Consider the following 17,211-nt stretch of genomic DNA (forward strand, 5'->3'; position numbering starts at 1 on the left):
TACGCGTCATACCAGTGAACGGGTGCTGTTTGTGGAGACCGGTCTGTTTAAGTTTACACGGGCTTCCTGTTATGTCATAAGTACCTATGTAACTTTACTTTTGAGTGGCATTAACGTGAGACACTTCATTCGATTCTTGTCTGTTTGTCTGATTTAATTTCTTATCTTTTAATTACTTATATAACAATTCAAGTCTTGGAGACCCTTTACCTCTCTAAGGATAATTTGATGATTATTTTTTTATTATTATAATAACATTTCTTACATCATCTAATCAATTTTAGCAATTTCAGGAATTATTTTTGGTTATTTTTATTGCTTGTAAAAATTTGACATGTAAAAGTGCCCCTGTAGCCTATTTGGTAAATAAATGTTTAATGTTTGATGTCCAAATCGAGTGCAATCATGTCTACATATGTTCGAGATAAATCACATTACGTCCATAACTTATAACTTTTTCTTTCTTTTCATCCCATCACAATAGAGGTCGCCTGAGATAACCTCGTGCTAAGAAACAATTTGCAGAAAGCAACAAAGGAATCTAGATCAAGCGGACAATGCGTACTTTACGAAACAGTATAGCAATTAGATGGGTTTAGCATCTACGGTGAGAGTGTAGAGTGTACTAAGTGGCGAAACTGCAGCCGACAATAGAAGCTGTTGCTACTGGGCAACCTAGGCGCTGCCGTGTCTTTCTATTGCGCGAGCGGGGGCGAGCCATCTATAACAACTATGCGTAACTATGCACAACTATGCCTACGCTGGAGCGCTCTTAATAATGGTTCACGTCAGCCTTGGACTCGCCGGTGTTCGGCAAACAACTGAAAAGACACACCGGTCGGTTGCCGGGGTCATCGCGCCGCAACCTTTCACCGCTTCACACTACAACCGACGCGCGAGTGACCCGACCCGTCATAACTTCTCCAGCTGTCATTAAATCAATTATCGCAACATGCTTTTTATCGAACGCATGGTAAGTTTTAACTTTCAAAAGCTAGTTTCATTTTTTAACTTTGAATAGTAACACTGAACAACATTCGGTGCATTGTAAACACTTGTCAACTGTGGGTTAGGTACAGCAGGAAAACGTACAGCGCCATCCGTGTGCAGTATAATAATATATTCCGGACACTGATGGGGCTTTCGCGTTCCTGCAGTGCCTCCACTATGTTCGCGGAAGCCAGAATCCCTGACTTCTTCGCAGTGGTACGCGCGCGTATTGCTTCTTTTTGGGAGGGGATGCGCCGCTCGCAAAACACCATCCTTATGTCGGTGTATCGCAACATTAGTTGTCAATGTTTAGGCACTGGCTTTTCGTGCACCAAAACGGGAACAAAAAATAGTGTAATACTATTTTAATTGTTTAACTTTTATTTTAAGTGTTTTGTTTTTAGTTAAGTATTCCTTTTGGCATTGTAACTTTTAAATTGTATGTTGATATGGGTGTACAACTGTACGTGTTGCCTGAAATAAAACTTTATTTATTTATTTATTTTATTTTTATTTTATTTAAATAGTATAGTAACGTACAGTGAGCTGCGAAATTGCATGGAGAAATTATGAATGAATTCATTGATAAAGTCGCCATGCACTTTTGCGGCTGATGGTACCTACTTTTCCGGATTATTGGAGTCGAAACAAACGAATTATGCAGTGTGGGAGGGGAACTGCATGCAGTGACTATCCCAGTTGCAGCCCAAAACAAGTCATCTAATGCGCTCCGTCTGTTTCCATCTCTACATTCCATTTAATTTAAATTAAATGAACGTACGAAAATAATTTACCTGAAAATGTAACCGCATAATTTAATTAATCTAAAACGAGGTGCATGTAAATCACCCGCCTTAAATGGGATCGGAAACAAAGGCTTCCCGCTTTATGCCACGTCTAACCTTTAATTGTGTGGCCGACCGAACCGCGAATAAACAGCAGTCAACATAGTGAGTAAGCAGAATCAACGAGTGATATACATATAAATAAAACAAAAAATACTATGCCGTGTTAGTTAAATACGACTATCTATGTACAAATAAATCCGTGTGAGCTGGCGTAAAATGGCTTGAGTAAAGAATTTCAACAATTTCCAGTCAACTTATATGAGTTAAAATAAAAATCTTGGTGGCTCCACTTCTTAAATCCATCCAAGGACCAATCCTTAGTTACCAAACCAAATCGTTTATTCACGAAACGCCGTAGATCATGAGCTGCAACTACTACCTACAAATAAGTTGTCTTTTACTTTTTTGCTGAGTATATTTAAATAATACTTTTATCGTTCTGATTATTTACCTAATTTTTTTGTATTAGTAACAATTATTTCTGATCTATATTTTTTATTATGACTGCCACAAAAACACATAAAATTATAATAGACTAAGTACTTTTGTGTATCACAAACTGATCAAATTAGACGTCCCTACTAGGCAAGGAAATAAATGCCCAAAAAAAGGTATAGAGGGAAATGCAAGGAACCCAATTTTTAACTTCGTAGCTTTGTTTGGACCAGTTAGGAGATTCAAAAGTTCCCGGCCATAACCCTGGTGCTGGGGGGGAGAGGAGTGAAGGTTCCATTTTTCGGTTTTTCGATTATATCTCGGAAACTATGCGTCTGAGCGACTTGGCCACTTATACAAAATGAAAAGAGATTTAATTTGCTACAAGTTTTATTCAGTCAAGTTTTTCGATATCTTGTATAGTTTTTGAGATATCTGCTCTTCAAGGTTCATTTAGGGCTCTCATTTTTATCTTGATTATCTACATCGGTGAAGCTGCTAGGCCGGGTTTGGGATCGTTTACGTATAAATCGGGGGTGCTGAATTCATTTATGGTATCAACATTGACACCATTCCTAAGTAAAAACAAAATTTAAAAAAAATATTTTTTATAAAACTCCTCTTTACGCTTAAATCGCCGAACCGATTTCATTGAAATTTGGTACAGAGATAGTTTGAGTCCCGGGACAGCACATAGGATAGTTTTTATAACCAAAATCATCTTTTAAGGGTGTGAAATGTGGGGTGGAAATTTGTATGGGGAATCAATAACCGCTGAACCTATTTAAATAATATTTGGGATGGTCTACATGTTTGATTTAGTTGATAATGTCACCAAACATGACTTCAAACCTAAATTTAAACAGTAGATATTAACCTCAGGAATTCAACTTCGGCGAAGAAGCTGAATTCCCCTCACACCAAATTTCACAAAAACTATATTATATCCTAGAGCTTTGAATGATTATAAGTCTAGTATATTATATCCTGTCTCGGGACTTAAAACACCTATTTACCAAATTTCAACTAAATCGGTTCAGCGGTTTAAGCGTGAAAAGGACTTAAAAAAAAAGGTTATTTGTTTAAAGTTTATATGTTTTACTTCGGAAAGGTGTATTGTTGATACCATAAATGAATTCAGCACCCCCGATTTATACGAAAACGTTACCAAACCCGGCCTAGCAGCTTTACTGATATAGATAATCAAGATAAAAATGAGAGCCCTAAATAAACCTTCAAGAGCGGATATCCAGCACCAGGGTTACGGCCGGGGACTGTTGATATGTTCATCTCCTAACTAGTCCAAACAAAGCTACGAAGTTAAAAATTGTGTTCCTTGCATTTCCCTCTATACCTTCTTATTGCTTGGCCTGTACCTCAAACATAATTTGATTGAAGAGTTGCTATACTTCATTCGATTAAACGTATGTTTTTCGTAACGTGGTTTCGTCCCAGAGACAACTAGGTAGAGTAGGTAGATAGATAATCTATCGAGAATATTTATGCGTAGTGAAATGAATACAAGTAAATAAGTACATGATTTTTAGGGTTCCGTTGCCAAAGGGTAAAAACGGGACCCTATTACTAAGACTCCGCTGTCCGTCTGTCTGTATGTCACCAGGCTCTATCTCATGAACCGTGATAGCTAATAGACAGTTGAAATTTTCACAGATGATGTATTTCGGTTGCCGCTATAACAATAAATACTAAAAAGTACGAAAACCTCGGTGCGCTAGTCCGACTCGCACTTGGCCGGTTTTTATGTTCCTGTGTGGTGTCTTTTATCCCTTGGTTATTCTCCCCTATTTGATTAAAAAGACGTGATAGGTTTGATAAGGTATTTTTGACGCACATTTTCAGTTCTAATAAATAGTTTATTTATATCCGAAATGAAACAATAGGTTAGCACATTCCTAAAATCCTGTTGTATTGAGTGTACCGGCCCGTCACGCGGCACCCGAGCCAGCGCTTCGCTTTTTTTGTTACAACAACCTACGTACCTGAGCACTTGAGCAGAGCTCCGAGCTCGGTAGGCGCGGAATTATCCAGGATTTGGAACGCAACTCGGCATTAAGATATCATGTCGACGAAATTATACAAGCCACCTTTAGCGTTTAAGGCTGAGCTCTGTCAAAACTGAAATACGGTTTGTTTCCCTATTTCGGGGATCTTTGATAAATTACTTGTCGCGAACTTATTTTTAAGACCTTTAGCTATTACGCTTTTTTCTAAGATCTGACGTAGTCTAGGTTACACAATTTTACTAGGGTATGTATATTTTGTAGATTGAACCAAACAAAGCAACAAAAATATCTGGTTCATTGTTGTCAACCATAGATTCAATGCCAAAATGCATTGAATTTAATATTAAATAATTTCACGGTTTAGACCCACTTGTTTTAGTCACTCGCGCGGCATGTTTCAGAGAGCCTAGGTCTCCTTTCTCAAGCACTAATAGTGCGAGCAGCGTTCACGACGACCGTGTATTGCGTACTACCACACCATTATGCCCGCCTACAACCTACAACGATAGCGCAAGACCTCCCCCAACCGGCTTTCTCGGCGCGGCAGTACGCAATACACGGTCGCCGTGAACGCTGCTCGCACTATTAGTGCTTGAGAAAGGAGACCTAGGCTTTTCGAAACATGTCGCGCGAGTGACTTAAACAAGTGAGTCTAAACCGTGAAATTATTTAATGTTAGTATGTCTCACAACAGTTTAAATTCCAATTTAATATTAAAATAATATACAACGCACCTAAACGTCTCGAGTTATTAACTTCAACGGCTACTTGATCTGTAAAGGGGGTGATAGACGGGCGAGTAAACCAACGATCTGACATGTTCGAATTTTGCTCGTAGCCCGCCTTGGCTAGTACGTCTGTCACCCCCTTAATGTTAACTGCAGAGAGGTTGGTACAGTCAGCAGCAGAAGTTGCTAGGCGGGCGAAATGATCTTGATGCGACTTTATTGTTCAGAGAATAAGAGCGTTTCAAGATAATTTTGAACACCTCGCCCGCTTAGCAACCTGCTGCTGACTGTACTAGATAATGAAATAAATATCAAAATATAAAATTGCCATAAAAGTAGTAAAGTGAGATACGGTAATTACATTTCCAACTAACGTTTGTAATAACATTTATATCCATAGTGCAGTTGGATTAATAAAGTAATGAAGAATGGGAACATTAACTCTTTATTTAATAAGCATTTGTTTATATATTTCAGTAAGTTAAACTTTTACAATAAAACTTAAGTTTGACTCAATAAAGATTACCTGTACATTATAATAAAAGGAAAGTTTAGAGAAGCTCCGATACAAGTACACTTATAAAATTGGCCGTGCTATGAAAGATATTAATATAAGGGCAGTTGTTAATTAATATCATAACAGCTATCGGCTAAACCGATTGTAAATAGAAAAAATATAACGCACCCAATTTTATGTGAATAATGGTAGCTACTGTTTTTTTTAATATGATATTCGCTAAGTAGAATTAAATACCTACATTATGGGACGCTAAACATATAAGTACGCAAATAATAAACCTAATGTTTTTTTAGGTTTGTGTGGCCTCAGCTTCAGGTAAGAATCTTACAAATACCTAGTCAGAAAGGAATGATACTTTCGATGGTGGCATTTTAACACATTCACTGCCGTCTGCCGACAACCCGTGCCCGTTAGACGGGTTTTCTGTTCGTAGGCGCTTTTCGTTACATACGGTTTTTCCCGTGTTATAGGCTAGGTATATAATACGCTTGTAGCTCGCGCTGGCACTGAATGTGTAAAAAAATTATTAGCATTTTTGTCTCAAATGGTAAACAGGATCCGAAGCAAGGACTAAATAGCGTCAGAAAATATAATGATATTAACAATATACCAAGAATGTCTACCATAAATTCTTTTTGTACTAATAACTACCTATACATTTGCATTTATATGGGCACTTAGTATTCATTATAAAGTGGAACTATGTGATATTTTTTTCTGTTCCAACATGAACAACACCAATTAGAAGACGGCAATCAAAGTGCACAAAAAGACAATCCAATCGTTAAAAATCACCTAAAAGTAGAAGATACAGAAGATGAAGAGGACAGCGGCGCAGCCGACGAAGAGCCGCCAAGAAACTCGCGAGTGCTAGAATCAAGTAATAAAGATAATTTTTCGATATTACTTTGATAAACAATTAAACATAAGTAAGTAGGTAATTGTAAACTGTGTAGGTACATAAAGATGTTCATTATATCAAATGGTATCAACAGTTGCTCATTTCGAGCGTACAATTTATAGCCTTAAAAATAATTAACAACTAGTAACAACTTACTTAAGTTACTAACAACTGGTCTTAGCACACATACACACATACATGTAATATCTTTTCATTTTTCGCTATTCCATGAATTGTATAAATACAATCAATCAATACTACTTACCTGTGATTAGAGATACCTACATATGTGTAAAACTTATGGGTACAGTCGCCATCATATATATCGGAGCGGCCAAGGTGCTCACAAATGTCTGAACACGCATCTATTGTCAGCAAGAGTGCATGTTCTAATATTTTTAAGCACCTCGGCCGCTCCGATATATCTGATGGCGGCTGTATATAGTAACATTTACTTAATCACTATATTAAACACCGATGACTTTGTGTTCGATAGGTGATGTATTAACGCCGCCAGAACTAATACCGTTAGCCAAAAGACTAATGGCAAAAGGTATGTATCTTATATAGAATAACGTATTTTCTGTATCATACATTTTTATGAGATTTTTAGCAGTCGTAGGTACCTAAATCGTTATTTGTTTAGTGATTTATTTAAAATAACGATGCAATTACCACAAAAAATTACGCGCATTAATTAAATTTAAATATCTGATGCACTATCTATTAATTACTAATTTCAACGAATTATTGGCCAATTTCGAAATCAAATGATTGTATTCACACTGAAACCACGTGATCCTGGTAGGTAATGCACAATTACGTTGTTTTTTTTTTAGTTGACACTCGTGCACCAGGAGGTAACCAATAATACATCTACTAAACATAAGTAGTACATAATAAACTTAGTAATCATCTTAAATGTATCTACATCTTTAATGAACTCATGTTAAAAAATATAGAATTGTGATTCTGATTCTTAGTCCTCCTGCGATATCCATCCCTACTAATATTATAGGTAAATGCGATATACCTAAGTAGTGAATGAATGAAGTTCATTCATTTCATTCAATGAACTGTCTGTTGCCTACCTCTTAACGCTTAAACCGCTGAAACGATTTAGATGAAATTTGATTTAATAAAACTATCCCCGTTTGAGGCCCGAGGAAGATCACAGGGTACTTTTTATCATCATCATCCCATGCGGACGAATTAGCAGGCAGAAGCTAGTGTATTATAAATGTAAATAAAAAAGTTTTTTAATTATTTATTTCCGCATCAATGTAGGCTATGTATTACATTTTATGATATTTCGGAAACATCCCTGATATCCCTTTCCATTTCTACCGGTACAGTTAATGACTGCTTTAGCAAATAAGTATGATGGTAATTATTATGATTGTCGCATTCTAATGCTTCTTTATTCTTTCAATTTATAGAAGGCAAAGGTATCGTAAGCTCGGCGCGAAGTGTGGAAACTTTGGCAGACAATTTATTTCTCCGTTTTTGTACGTATTGCTTTGTTTCATTATTTCGTAGATGGTTTAATTTGTATAAATACTTCCTTATTGTGATTTCATGTTGATACTATAAATGTTCCTTGTAGTTATGACAGATCGACGCATTGCGAAGTTAACCAGTAAGTACTAAAAAGTAGTTAATAATTCGTTAAGTTTTCTAACACGGATCATCGGCAAGCTCGGCCGAATTTCACCTTCCCATACAAACGGAGTTTCGTTCTCATTTTAAAACTAAGGGGTGGATTGTGGATTGTAATGAAACTTTGCACATTCAATGGCATGTCTAGGTCTGTACTTAGTTTATACAGTGTCTAAATCTAATGCGGGCGATAAATTAAACCAGATATAGAATTTATTCGTCTAATCATTAATTAAAGTTTTTTTAATTTACACTTAATTATGACCCCGTAATTATTATTATTTTAATTTACCGAGCAGCAATGTACTGCAAACATTAAGAAACAAGATGACATGACATGACGAGATACGAGCTTTTTAATAGTAACTACCAACAAGCGTTGACAGTTACTTTAAAACGCTCGTATCTCGAAACTTGTGTAGTGTATTACATTGCGGGCTGAATTATTTTGTATGGATAAAATTTTAATTGCAATTCTAAGTAAAAGTTATCTTATAACATTTCTTATGTCCTATACTAACCACCGTTAAGAGATTCGCCCGTATGAGATTTACATACTGTATAGCTCCAGCTATAAAACAAACGAAATAGAGCGAATACAAGTTTTGTATGAAAAATTTAAATTCGCTGTACCTTTTTTAGCTATTATATGGTATCTGAAGCTACATAAACTAATTTCAGACATAGATATAATATATTTTATCCTATTGTAAGTACAAAGTTTTAGAGCAAACTAGCTACTCGTTTTAAAATTAGAGCGTAAAAAATGTTGCTATAGTTTTCAGGGTTCAGCGCGCCAAAAATTAAATAAAAATGAAACGAATATGAGAAAACCTTTTACTTGAATTTGTATCATTTTTGATTTTATTTCAGAATTTGATATCGCTGGCCTTGATGCGCTTCAGGCGTTAGCCCTTGACGGAGCAGGTAAAAGCACTTTTTTGTACATGCATGCTTCGAGTGTTTTAAGATTGATTATACAATCATTATTTCTTCTTTCCAGGAATACACAAGAACCTGAAACTAGTGAACGTTGATGGCGGTCGATGTTTCGTGGATGAGTTTGCCAAGGATGGTGGTAAGTACATTTTTATCGTACGAGTGACTATAATTGATTGATTTTTATAGTATCAATAAATTATTACCTGGCCACACCGACTACATAAATTATTTGGGATCAAGCCAAGTGCAATTCTACCCTCCACCGCATATTGAAAAAAAAGCGGCCAAGTGCGAGTCGGACTCGCGCACGAAGGGTTCCGTACCATTACGCAAAAAAAGGCAAAAAATCACGTTTGTTGTATGGGAGCCCCATTTATTTATTTTATTCTGTTTTCAGTATTTGTTGTTATAGCGGCAACAGAAATACATCATCTGTGAAAATTTGAACTGTCTAGCTATCACGGTTCTTGAGATACCTACAGCCTGGTGACAGGCGGACAGACAGACAGCGGAGTTTTAGTAATAGTCCCGTTTTTACCCTCTGGGTACGGAACCCTAATAAACAGCCTTTATTGCATTGTTTATCATAATCTTACAAAACAAATCGCAAATTCAAACTGATTTTCATACTCTGTTACGGGTTACGGCTGCAAAGATCTACTAGGTATATAGATGTTCTTCTGATTGAAAATCAAGCCTGAAATAGAACTCGATAAATGTACGAGTACCTATGTAACTTGTTTATTTTTATTTATAGTTGTGCACAACAGCATGTGTTACCCTAGTAAGTGTATTTCTTACAGTTAATTTTACAAAACATTCAGCAAATTAAAATACATAGTTACCTATATTATCGGTATAAGTTTTTGATATGACATACAACTTTTTACAGGGTATAATTTAAGAAAATGTACTATTTTCAGATCAACCTGGACACAGAAAGAGCATATACAACTGTTAGTATGTAAACGTTGTTTGTTTTCATTTCGTTCCTCTTAAATTGGATTGTACTGTTTTTTTATATTTTTATTTACAGTATTGACTAAAGCAATCAAACCAGATTTAAAGGACGAAAACGATCCCATTCATAGAAGACAAAGAAAATCTGCCGTGCCTCAAAGTCGAAGTAATGAATTTAAATACAGGAAGGTCCAAAAATTAGTTGATACTGTTTTTATGGTTCTGTACCTCAAAAGGAAAAAACCGGAGAAGTGAGAGTCGGACTCGCCCACCGAGGGTTCCGTACAAATTAAATTTTTAGTATTTGTTGTTATAGCGGCAACAAAAATACATCATTTGTGAAAATTTCAACTGATAGCTAGCTAGTATCATGAATATCATGATGATAGCTAGTATCATGGTTCATGACTCATGGAACTATGATTCATGAGATACAGCCTGGTGACAGACAGGCAGACGTACAATGGAGTCTTAGTAATAGGGTCCCGTTTTTACTTCCCAGTCAAATATACCATAACATATAATCAATATTTAAAGAAAAATTAATTATCTTTAAAATATTCTCCTTGGCTTTGACAGACAAGCGCAATCGTTTTTTTAAAATTATCAACAGCTTTCTTTCTTCCCTGAGAAAACATCTAAGAATTTTCAGATAAAAAACCTTTTTGTATTGAACAGGATCAAGTCATCAAAATAACAGAATGTCTTCTTCTAGTCGTCCTAGTGGCTGCAGTTGTTCGAATTTAGTTGGCCAGTTACGGTTTAGGGCGGTAGTTTTTCCACAGGCATAACTCCCCTTGTCATAATAAAAGGTGTCAAAATTAATCAGGAAATATTCAAAAGAGATATTTTTGAAGCTGTTGTTGTTTTTAAGTAGTATATTTTGGAGACAAGGGCCTGTGCTGCTAAACAAAAATTTAGAAGCTATGAAAGCAACACTTACCAAAGAGTGGGCAAAAATAACGCTATTAGAAGATTTGAATTTTTGATAATTTTAACTAACTTTTGCGGTTGTGTATCAAAATCAAATAAGGAAATTTTGACGATAATTGTTTTTTTTTGTTTCGTCTAATGAGTGTAGTTTTAATTTTTAATATCATTTTGTAAATTTCACATAAGTAGCAAAAACATTCTTTATCAGCGTATTTTTGGGCCCCTCTGAATAATAAATATTATTTAAAAGAATTATAGGTACTGTGAGTCAACCTCAAGATAATAATCATGAAATAAAAATCAATTTGCAGTTAATTTAATGAGTAAACTTCAGAAAAAGAGACAAATAGTAGTTGTGAATGCTGGACGTAAACATAATGAACACGAGAATAAGGAAGCCGATTCAATAACTACAGGAGAAACTAAAGGTAGGTATGGTTTTTGGTGTCGGAATAAGACTTAATGGCTCTTTTATAGTAACCGTTGTATAATAAGGGTCAAAAAAGGCGAGTGGCTTGGGTTACAATGTGAGCCGGAGCCGCATTGTAAAGGAATACGCCACATGCATTTTTTGACCTACTTTTACAACGTTGCATACAATACTTTTCCTACGAGTCAACAAAATTAATACTTTAAACTAGTAGAATCATATAGGTAAACGAACCAAAAGTATACAGCTAAAATACGCGAGCAACGAGCATACGCGCCCGGCCCGCCCCGGCCCGGCTGGTCAGCGACCAGCGACACCTTCTCGTAACTCATAAGGCCCTGATACTTGATCTTTGCTAAATTAGACTTTTGGACAGTTTTTTTCTTAATTTTGGCCACAGTAGCCTATGAAGACTAACAAGCAAGTCAAGCAACGCTACTGGGGCCCGTTTATCAAAAGCTTGTAGCTTGTAATACAAGTGGAAGTCCCTATTTGACAGCTTTTGTTAGAACGGGACTTCCTCTTGTATAACAAGCTACAAGCTTTTGATAAACGGGCCCCTGGTCTTCGTAGTATATGAATGTTGCTATATTATTACGGGTGTCACATGCGTGTTTCTGATTTATGAAGCAATTTATTATTTCTACTATACAACCTAGTGAATATTTTGTAAGTTGGCAGCAATGCACTTAGTTTGAAACTGCATTAATTTTGATTTTGTTAGGTGGGTACTATTGGTAGCCATTAATCGCAGTAACGTTTTAGCCATTTTAAAGCCCAAGTGCTGTTATGAGGAATAGACAATAATAGACTTATTAGTCTTTTCTTCAAACATTTTATGTATGTTCTTATATTGGTGTTCATGAATGTATAAATGATAGATAACAGTAGAGTAGGAAAAATAAGTTTATAATAACGCTTTTTGTGGGGCCCATCTTTTTGCCCAATTGCATACTGTTTTACCGTCTTATTAGGCAGGCGTCCGGTTTTTTATCCCATAGCTCAGTACTTAATCGCTTTCACGTATGCTTTCACCCAATAACCTAGTTCATTTTAGATTCCCTCTACTCTCAATAGTAGTAGTAGTAGTAAACACTTTATTGCACAAAACAAGTACATAACACAGCGAGAATACAGTAAATGTGTACAAAGGCGAACTTATCCCCTTAATAGTCCTTACACCCTGGCGGGTGCTGCCTCTGCGTGAGTCCCATGACACGGCCAAGGGCAGCATCCGCCTGGTATACCCCTTACATTTCATTAAAGTGTCAAAAGGGCCTCTACGTGTTGGCTTCGGCTCCGCGCGCGCCTCCCAAAGGTCCGGAACACCATTGTTCCGTGATAGGAAAGACATACAATCCTAACGAAATAATATTTCGTCTACTTTTTACACGACTGCCCAAAAAAAGGAGTGTATTGTTACATATTATCCTCATACTTTTAGAAAATAATTATATATTTTTTTCAGATAATTATATGTTTGTCAGATGTGTGAGAAAACTCATTAAAATTAAACCATTTTTTGTAAAATATCTCAGTGTCGTTAACTTACTCGTAGATGTTTACCTTACAATATATTATTAAATTTACAGGCCCTAATATTGAAAAAGATAATGGACAACTTAACGTGGCCACTTCCAGACCCCATGACACACTTAGCAAAAAAGGTAGGTTTCACGAAGGTGTCACGAAGTTTACCAAGTCGCTTACATTATGTATACCTACATGATTACGAAATATAAAATCAAATATGTATTCAACACTCGGGGACTCGAAAATTGACTGATAAATATAGAGCTGATAAACCAAGCATTACTTCATTTATAAACACTACAAACATTTTTAGCACATTTAAAGGGCTGTCGTTGGAAATTTGAATGTGTAACTGCACGGAACCTTGACACCTGCCGGCTAAAGACATCTTGTCCCGGCAAGGAGGAAAACACAGGTAGAAACCTTGAACAACAGAAATTACAACAGCGAGTTCGAAGAATGAGTAAGTTTAATAGCATACCTATTATGTATTTTTATAATGCCAAAAATTAATAGTTTTTTTTTTATTGCAGTTGGTATCTCGTCCGTGGATGAAGAGGTGGAAAAAATATGTACGTTATTATTCTTCCTTTTTACATTTTCACAATTGTTACCTACTGTTTTTGTTCGGACCTTTAGATAGATGTGATGCTGTTTGAGCCACCTTTATAATCTTGAATTGCGGTATTAGTAGCTAGGTAGGGGAAGTTAAGTGCAGTGAGTATGCCCTTTTGTCTCAGGCGATGCCGCTTGGCACGATTATTCTTTGGATCATACTGGTACTTAGCTGATCTTATGAGTATACTCTTGGCTACCCCCTAACAGGGAAGGGAAAAAGCGGCTCAGGCGATCCAGTTCGCGCTATGTTTCTAGTTTCTACCTACCTGTAACACTCAGATCAAGTTTGCTATCATTTTCGTTTAAATTAGAGACGAGGAATTCATGAAATAATCGTCTTTGCACCATAGTGCATACTGCTCCATACATTTCTGCACCTGCATTTTTAAAATTATACTAATTACGTTAATTCGAATTTATGACACTCAGTTGTATTACACTACATTATCTTTTTACAGTGGAAGTTCGAGCGTTATACAAACGTCCTGTGACGAGTTTTAAACCAAGTAAGTATCTAATCACATTATTTTTTATAATAATATATTAGAGTGCAGGATCGCAATATAAGCACCACTGAACACCGCTTAGAATATGACCTAGCCGTTATGGACGAGTACTTTACCCGCTGGCGCCTATGTCCTAACGCCTCGAAAACTGAAGTGTGTTGCTTCCATCTAAATAACCGACTAGCTACCAAGAAACTCAGCATCCCATTCAGGGGCTCCTTGCTCAACCACAACCCGTCTCCCAAATAACTGGGTGTCACTCTGGACCGAAGTTTAACTTACAGCTCTCACCTTAATAATACCGCAGCAAAACTGAGGACCAGGAATGGCATTCTGCAAAAACTAACGGGAACAACATGGGGAGCCTCTGCCAGCTGCCTGCGAACATCGGCCTTGGCGCTTGTATACTCTACAGCAGAATATTGCGCCCCCTCTTGGCTCAACAGTGCCCACACAAGCGTCATTGACACGCAGCTAAATGCTACGATGCGTCTCATCACGGGATGCACGAAGCCCACCCCTGTGCCTTGGCTCCCAGCTCTAAGTGGCATTGCCCCTCCCCACCTCCGTCGCAAACACCATCTGCTCAGAGAAGTTAACAAAGCTCATGAACGACCGGAACTGCCTCTCAACAGAGACTTGGCTACGTTCAGATGTACAAGGTTGAAGTCCAGAAACCCACCGGCTCTCCTTACCCACCAACCATGCTCTCAGTGGAACCTGAACGAAGCCTGGTCCGAAGAATGGTCACAGGCAGACGTCCCATCTGATCTCTTTGAGCTAAACCCACGTAGCCACGCGCCTGGGTTCAATGAATCACGCCGTGCCTGGTGCATGCTTAACCGTCTGAGAACAGGAATCGGCCACTGTGCGTACCTCCGAAAAAAATGGGGATGGAGTGATCAGGAGTGCTGCGAATGCGGATGCCCAAAGCAAACTGTTCGGCATATCGTCTTGGAGTGCCCACTAACAAAGTACGATGGCCCAGTGGAAGATTTTAAAACCGTAACGAGTGCAGCCATCACCTACTTGGACAATTGTAGATTTAGATTATAAGCTAGCTAATAAATGAACAGTGTAAAACACAATTGCCATACGATAAATAAAAATAAGAGTTAGACCAAGCTAAGTTGGCAGCGATGTGCGATGGATGATCCGAGTGTTATTAAAACGTCATACTTACGTAATCTCATAGAAGTTTGACGTTTAAAATAACACTTGTACCGTCAGGGCTATCAAAATTAATGCCTTAAGGCATTAAGTTCGCAATTTGTACTTATTTTTATTGTGCAATAAAGTTACAAAAAATGCTGCCATCTTGCTTGCTTGCTACTTGGTCTAACACTATAAACAATTTTGCTGTTTTTACGTCTTAAAGGAACAACTGGTACAAGCTAGTTACAAAACGAGATAATGCATAGATTAAGAAATACTTTTTTTTTTTTTTGCAAAAAATAAGGCAAGGACAATTTACCATAGCAAGTCGTCTACGCATTTCAAGGCTTTGGTAAGATACCATTCCTAGTACAAACAGTGTCGGGTACAAGTACGGGTAGAAGCCATGTATTTTATAGTAGAGGTAACGAACAAATGATTTTTGAACTCTTTCAATTAAGGTTACATGATTTTGATAATGCGGATTCCATATGATGCAAACTCTCAAGCACACTACGGACATAGGCGTTGTACAGCAACGAAATACCATGGTGCATATTAAAAAGTTTGGATATAGGTAAATAAGTATATTGTTGTTAGTTAATAATTTGATATTTGTATATTTTTCAGGTGGCCCCTACGGCCCTGTAGAAACTTTGTCTCGATATTTTACAAAACTAATTATTAAAAAAGGTTTGTTAACTTGCTTTACAATAATATGTATGCTTTTATTATACTATTATAGTATCTAGATACAATATCCATTTATAAGATAAATAAAAAGTGCATTTTTTTCTTAGGTTTTTTTAAATAAAACGTATTTTCTTCTGATAGAAGCTGCGACGAAGAAACAACAACATACCCCTGCTAACAAATACCGCCAATGGCAATGATGGCATAACCGAAATCCATTACAACACCAGTAAAATGTCATAATACGGTTTGTAATTTCTTGTATAAACCACGGCTAGTCCAAAAGCAGTCGTTCAATTTACCGTTCACACATATAAACACCGATCTTACGATTTCACCGATTCACGGTATACTCTGTGAAGCTGTGTGGAACGCGTTGCCATCTCCTCTGAGGCAGTGTTAGTCTAGTTCTGATAAACAATTTGAAAGCCATATCTTACTTACTGGCGTCAAATATTTTGCCCAAATATGCCTCAATTTCATTGGACAGATAGGATCCCAAATTCCTCAACTTTCCTTTTTAGCGTTCAAGACTAAAGAGTTAACAAATCATTTTCAGTTAGGTAAGGCGATCGCCAAATGCCATTGGCATGAGAACTGCATCAAAAATGCAGTTCGCAATTCCTCTTTAATTATGATTTTATATATTTTCAGCTATCCCGCTCAGCCCAGCCCCGCGCTAAACATAACCGATTTGGAGAACACAGCATTAGAAAGCAAATAAAAACACATTTAAGTATTAATTAAATAATACATCGCAATTTTGTTTAGTCGTATTCTTGATGGATCTAACAGGCATATTCTGATTTTAATAAAAAGTTAAGAATTAGATCTGGATTAGAGATTTGGATCTCATGTTTATACTTCAACCAAAAACGTCACTTTTGACACTGACAGATCAGATGCTTATCTAATCGAGATCTAATTACTAACTTACTATTAAAATCAGAAACGGAGACCTTCGCTAACGCTCGGTCAATTAGATGACTGGATTTGTTATGGATATGATATGATCTGTCAGTATCAAAAGTGACCTTTCTTCATCATTCATTAATTCTTTTAAAATTATGGCTTCAGTCCAGTGGGACTATTTCGCCAGTATCAAGGTCTTAGGAGCTTTAAATACGACTAAAATTGTACCGTTAGTACAAGACAGTGTATTACGGTGATTTTATTAGCTCTTGGAAAGCGATAGCTGGACTTTACAAGAAGCACGTGGGCTACCGGCCGTTGACTCCAAAATGGTGATTATACGCGCTTCAAGATTAATTCTCCATTCACTGCACACTACCACATTAGTTTAGTTACTGTATAATAAGCTATCAATATTACACTT

At 36.8% G+C, this 17,211-nt stretch overlaps 2 protein-coding genes across 2 annotated transcripts in view; one reads left to right on the top strand and one right to left on the bottom strand.

Annotated features, from left to right (window-relative positions):
- Nucleotides 1-17,211, bottom strand: part of LOC134741043 (uncharacterized) — a 198,108-nt gene that overhangs the window by 126,339 nt on the left and 54,558 nt on the right. The window lies entirely within an intron of this gene.
- On the top strand, nt 7,882-16,558 carry LOC134740864 (uncharacterized). Its single transcript, XM_063673517.1, has 11 exons — nt 7,882-8,085; nt 8,979-9,032; nt 9,109-9,183; nt 9,805-9,831; nt 9,971-10,003; nt 10,084-10,173; nt 11,252-11,368; nt 12,963-13,037; nt 13,217-13,366; nt 13,437-13,475; nt 16,530-16,558. The coding sequence occupies exons 1-11, from the start codon at nt 8,040-8,042 to the stop codon at nt 16,556-16,558; spliced, it is 735 nt and encodes a 244-aa protein (XP_063529587.1). The 5' UTR covers nt 7,882-8,039.

The sequence above is a fragment of the Cydia strobilella genome, chromosome 4, assembly GCF_947568885.1.
Source record: "Cydia strobilella chromosome 4, ilCydStro3.1, whole genome shotgun sequence".
Taxonomy (NCBI): Eukaryota; Metazoa; Arthropoda; class Insecta; order Lepidoptera; family Tortricidae; genus Cydia; species Cydia strobilella.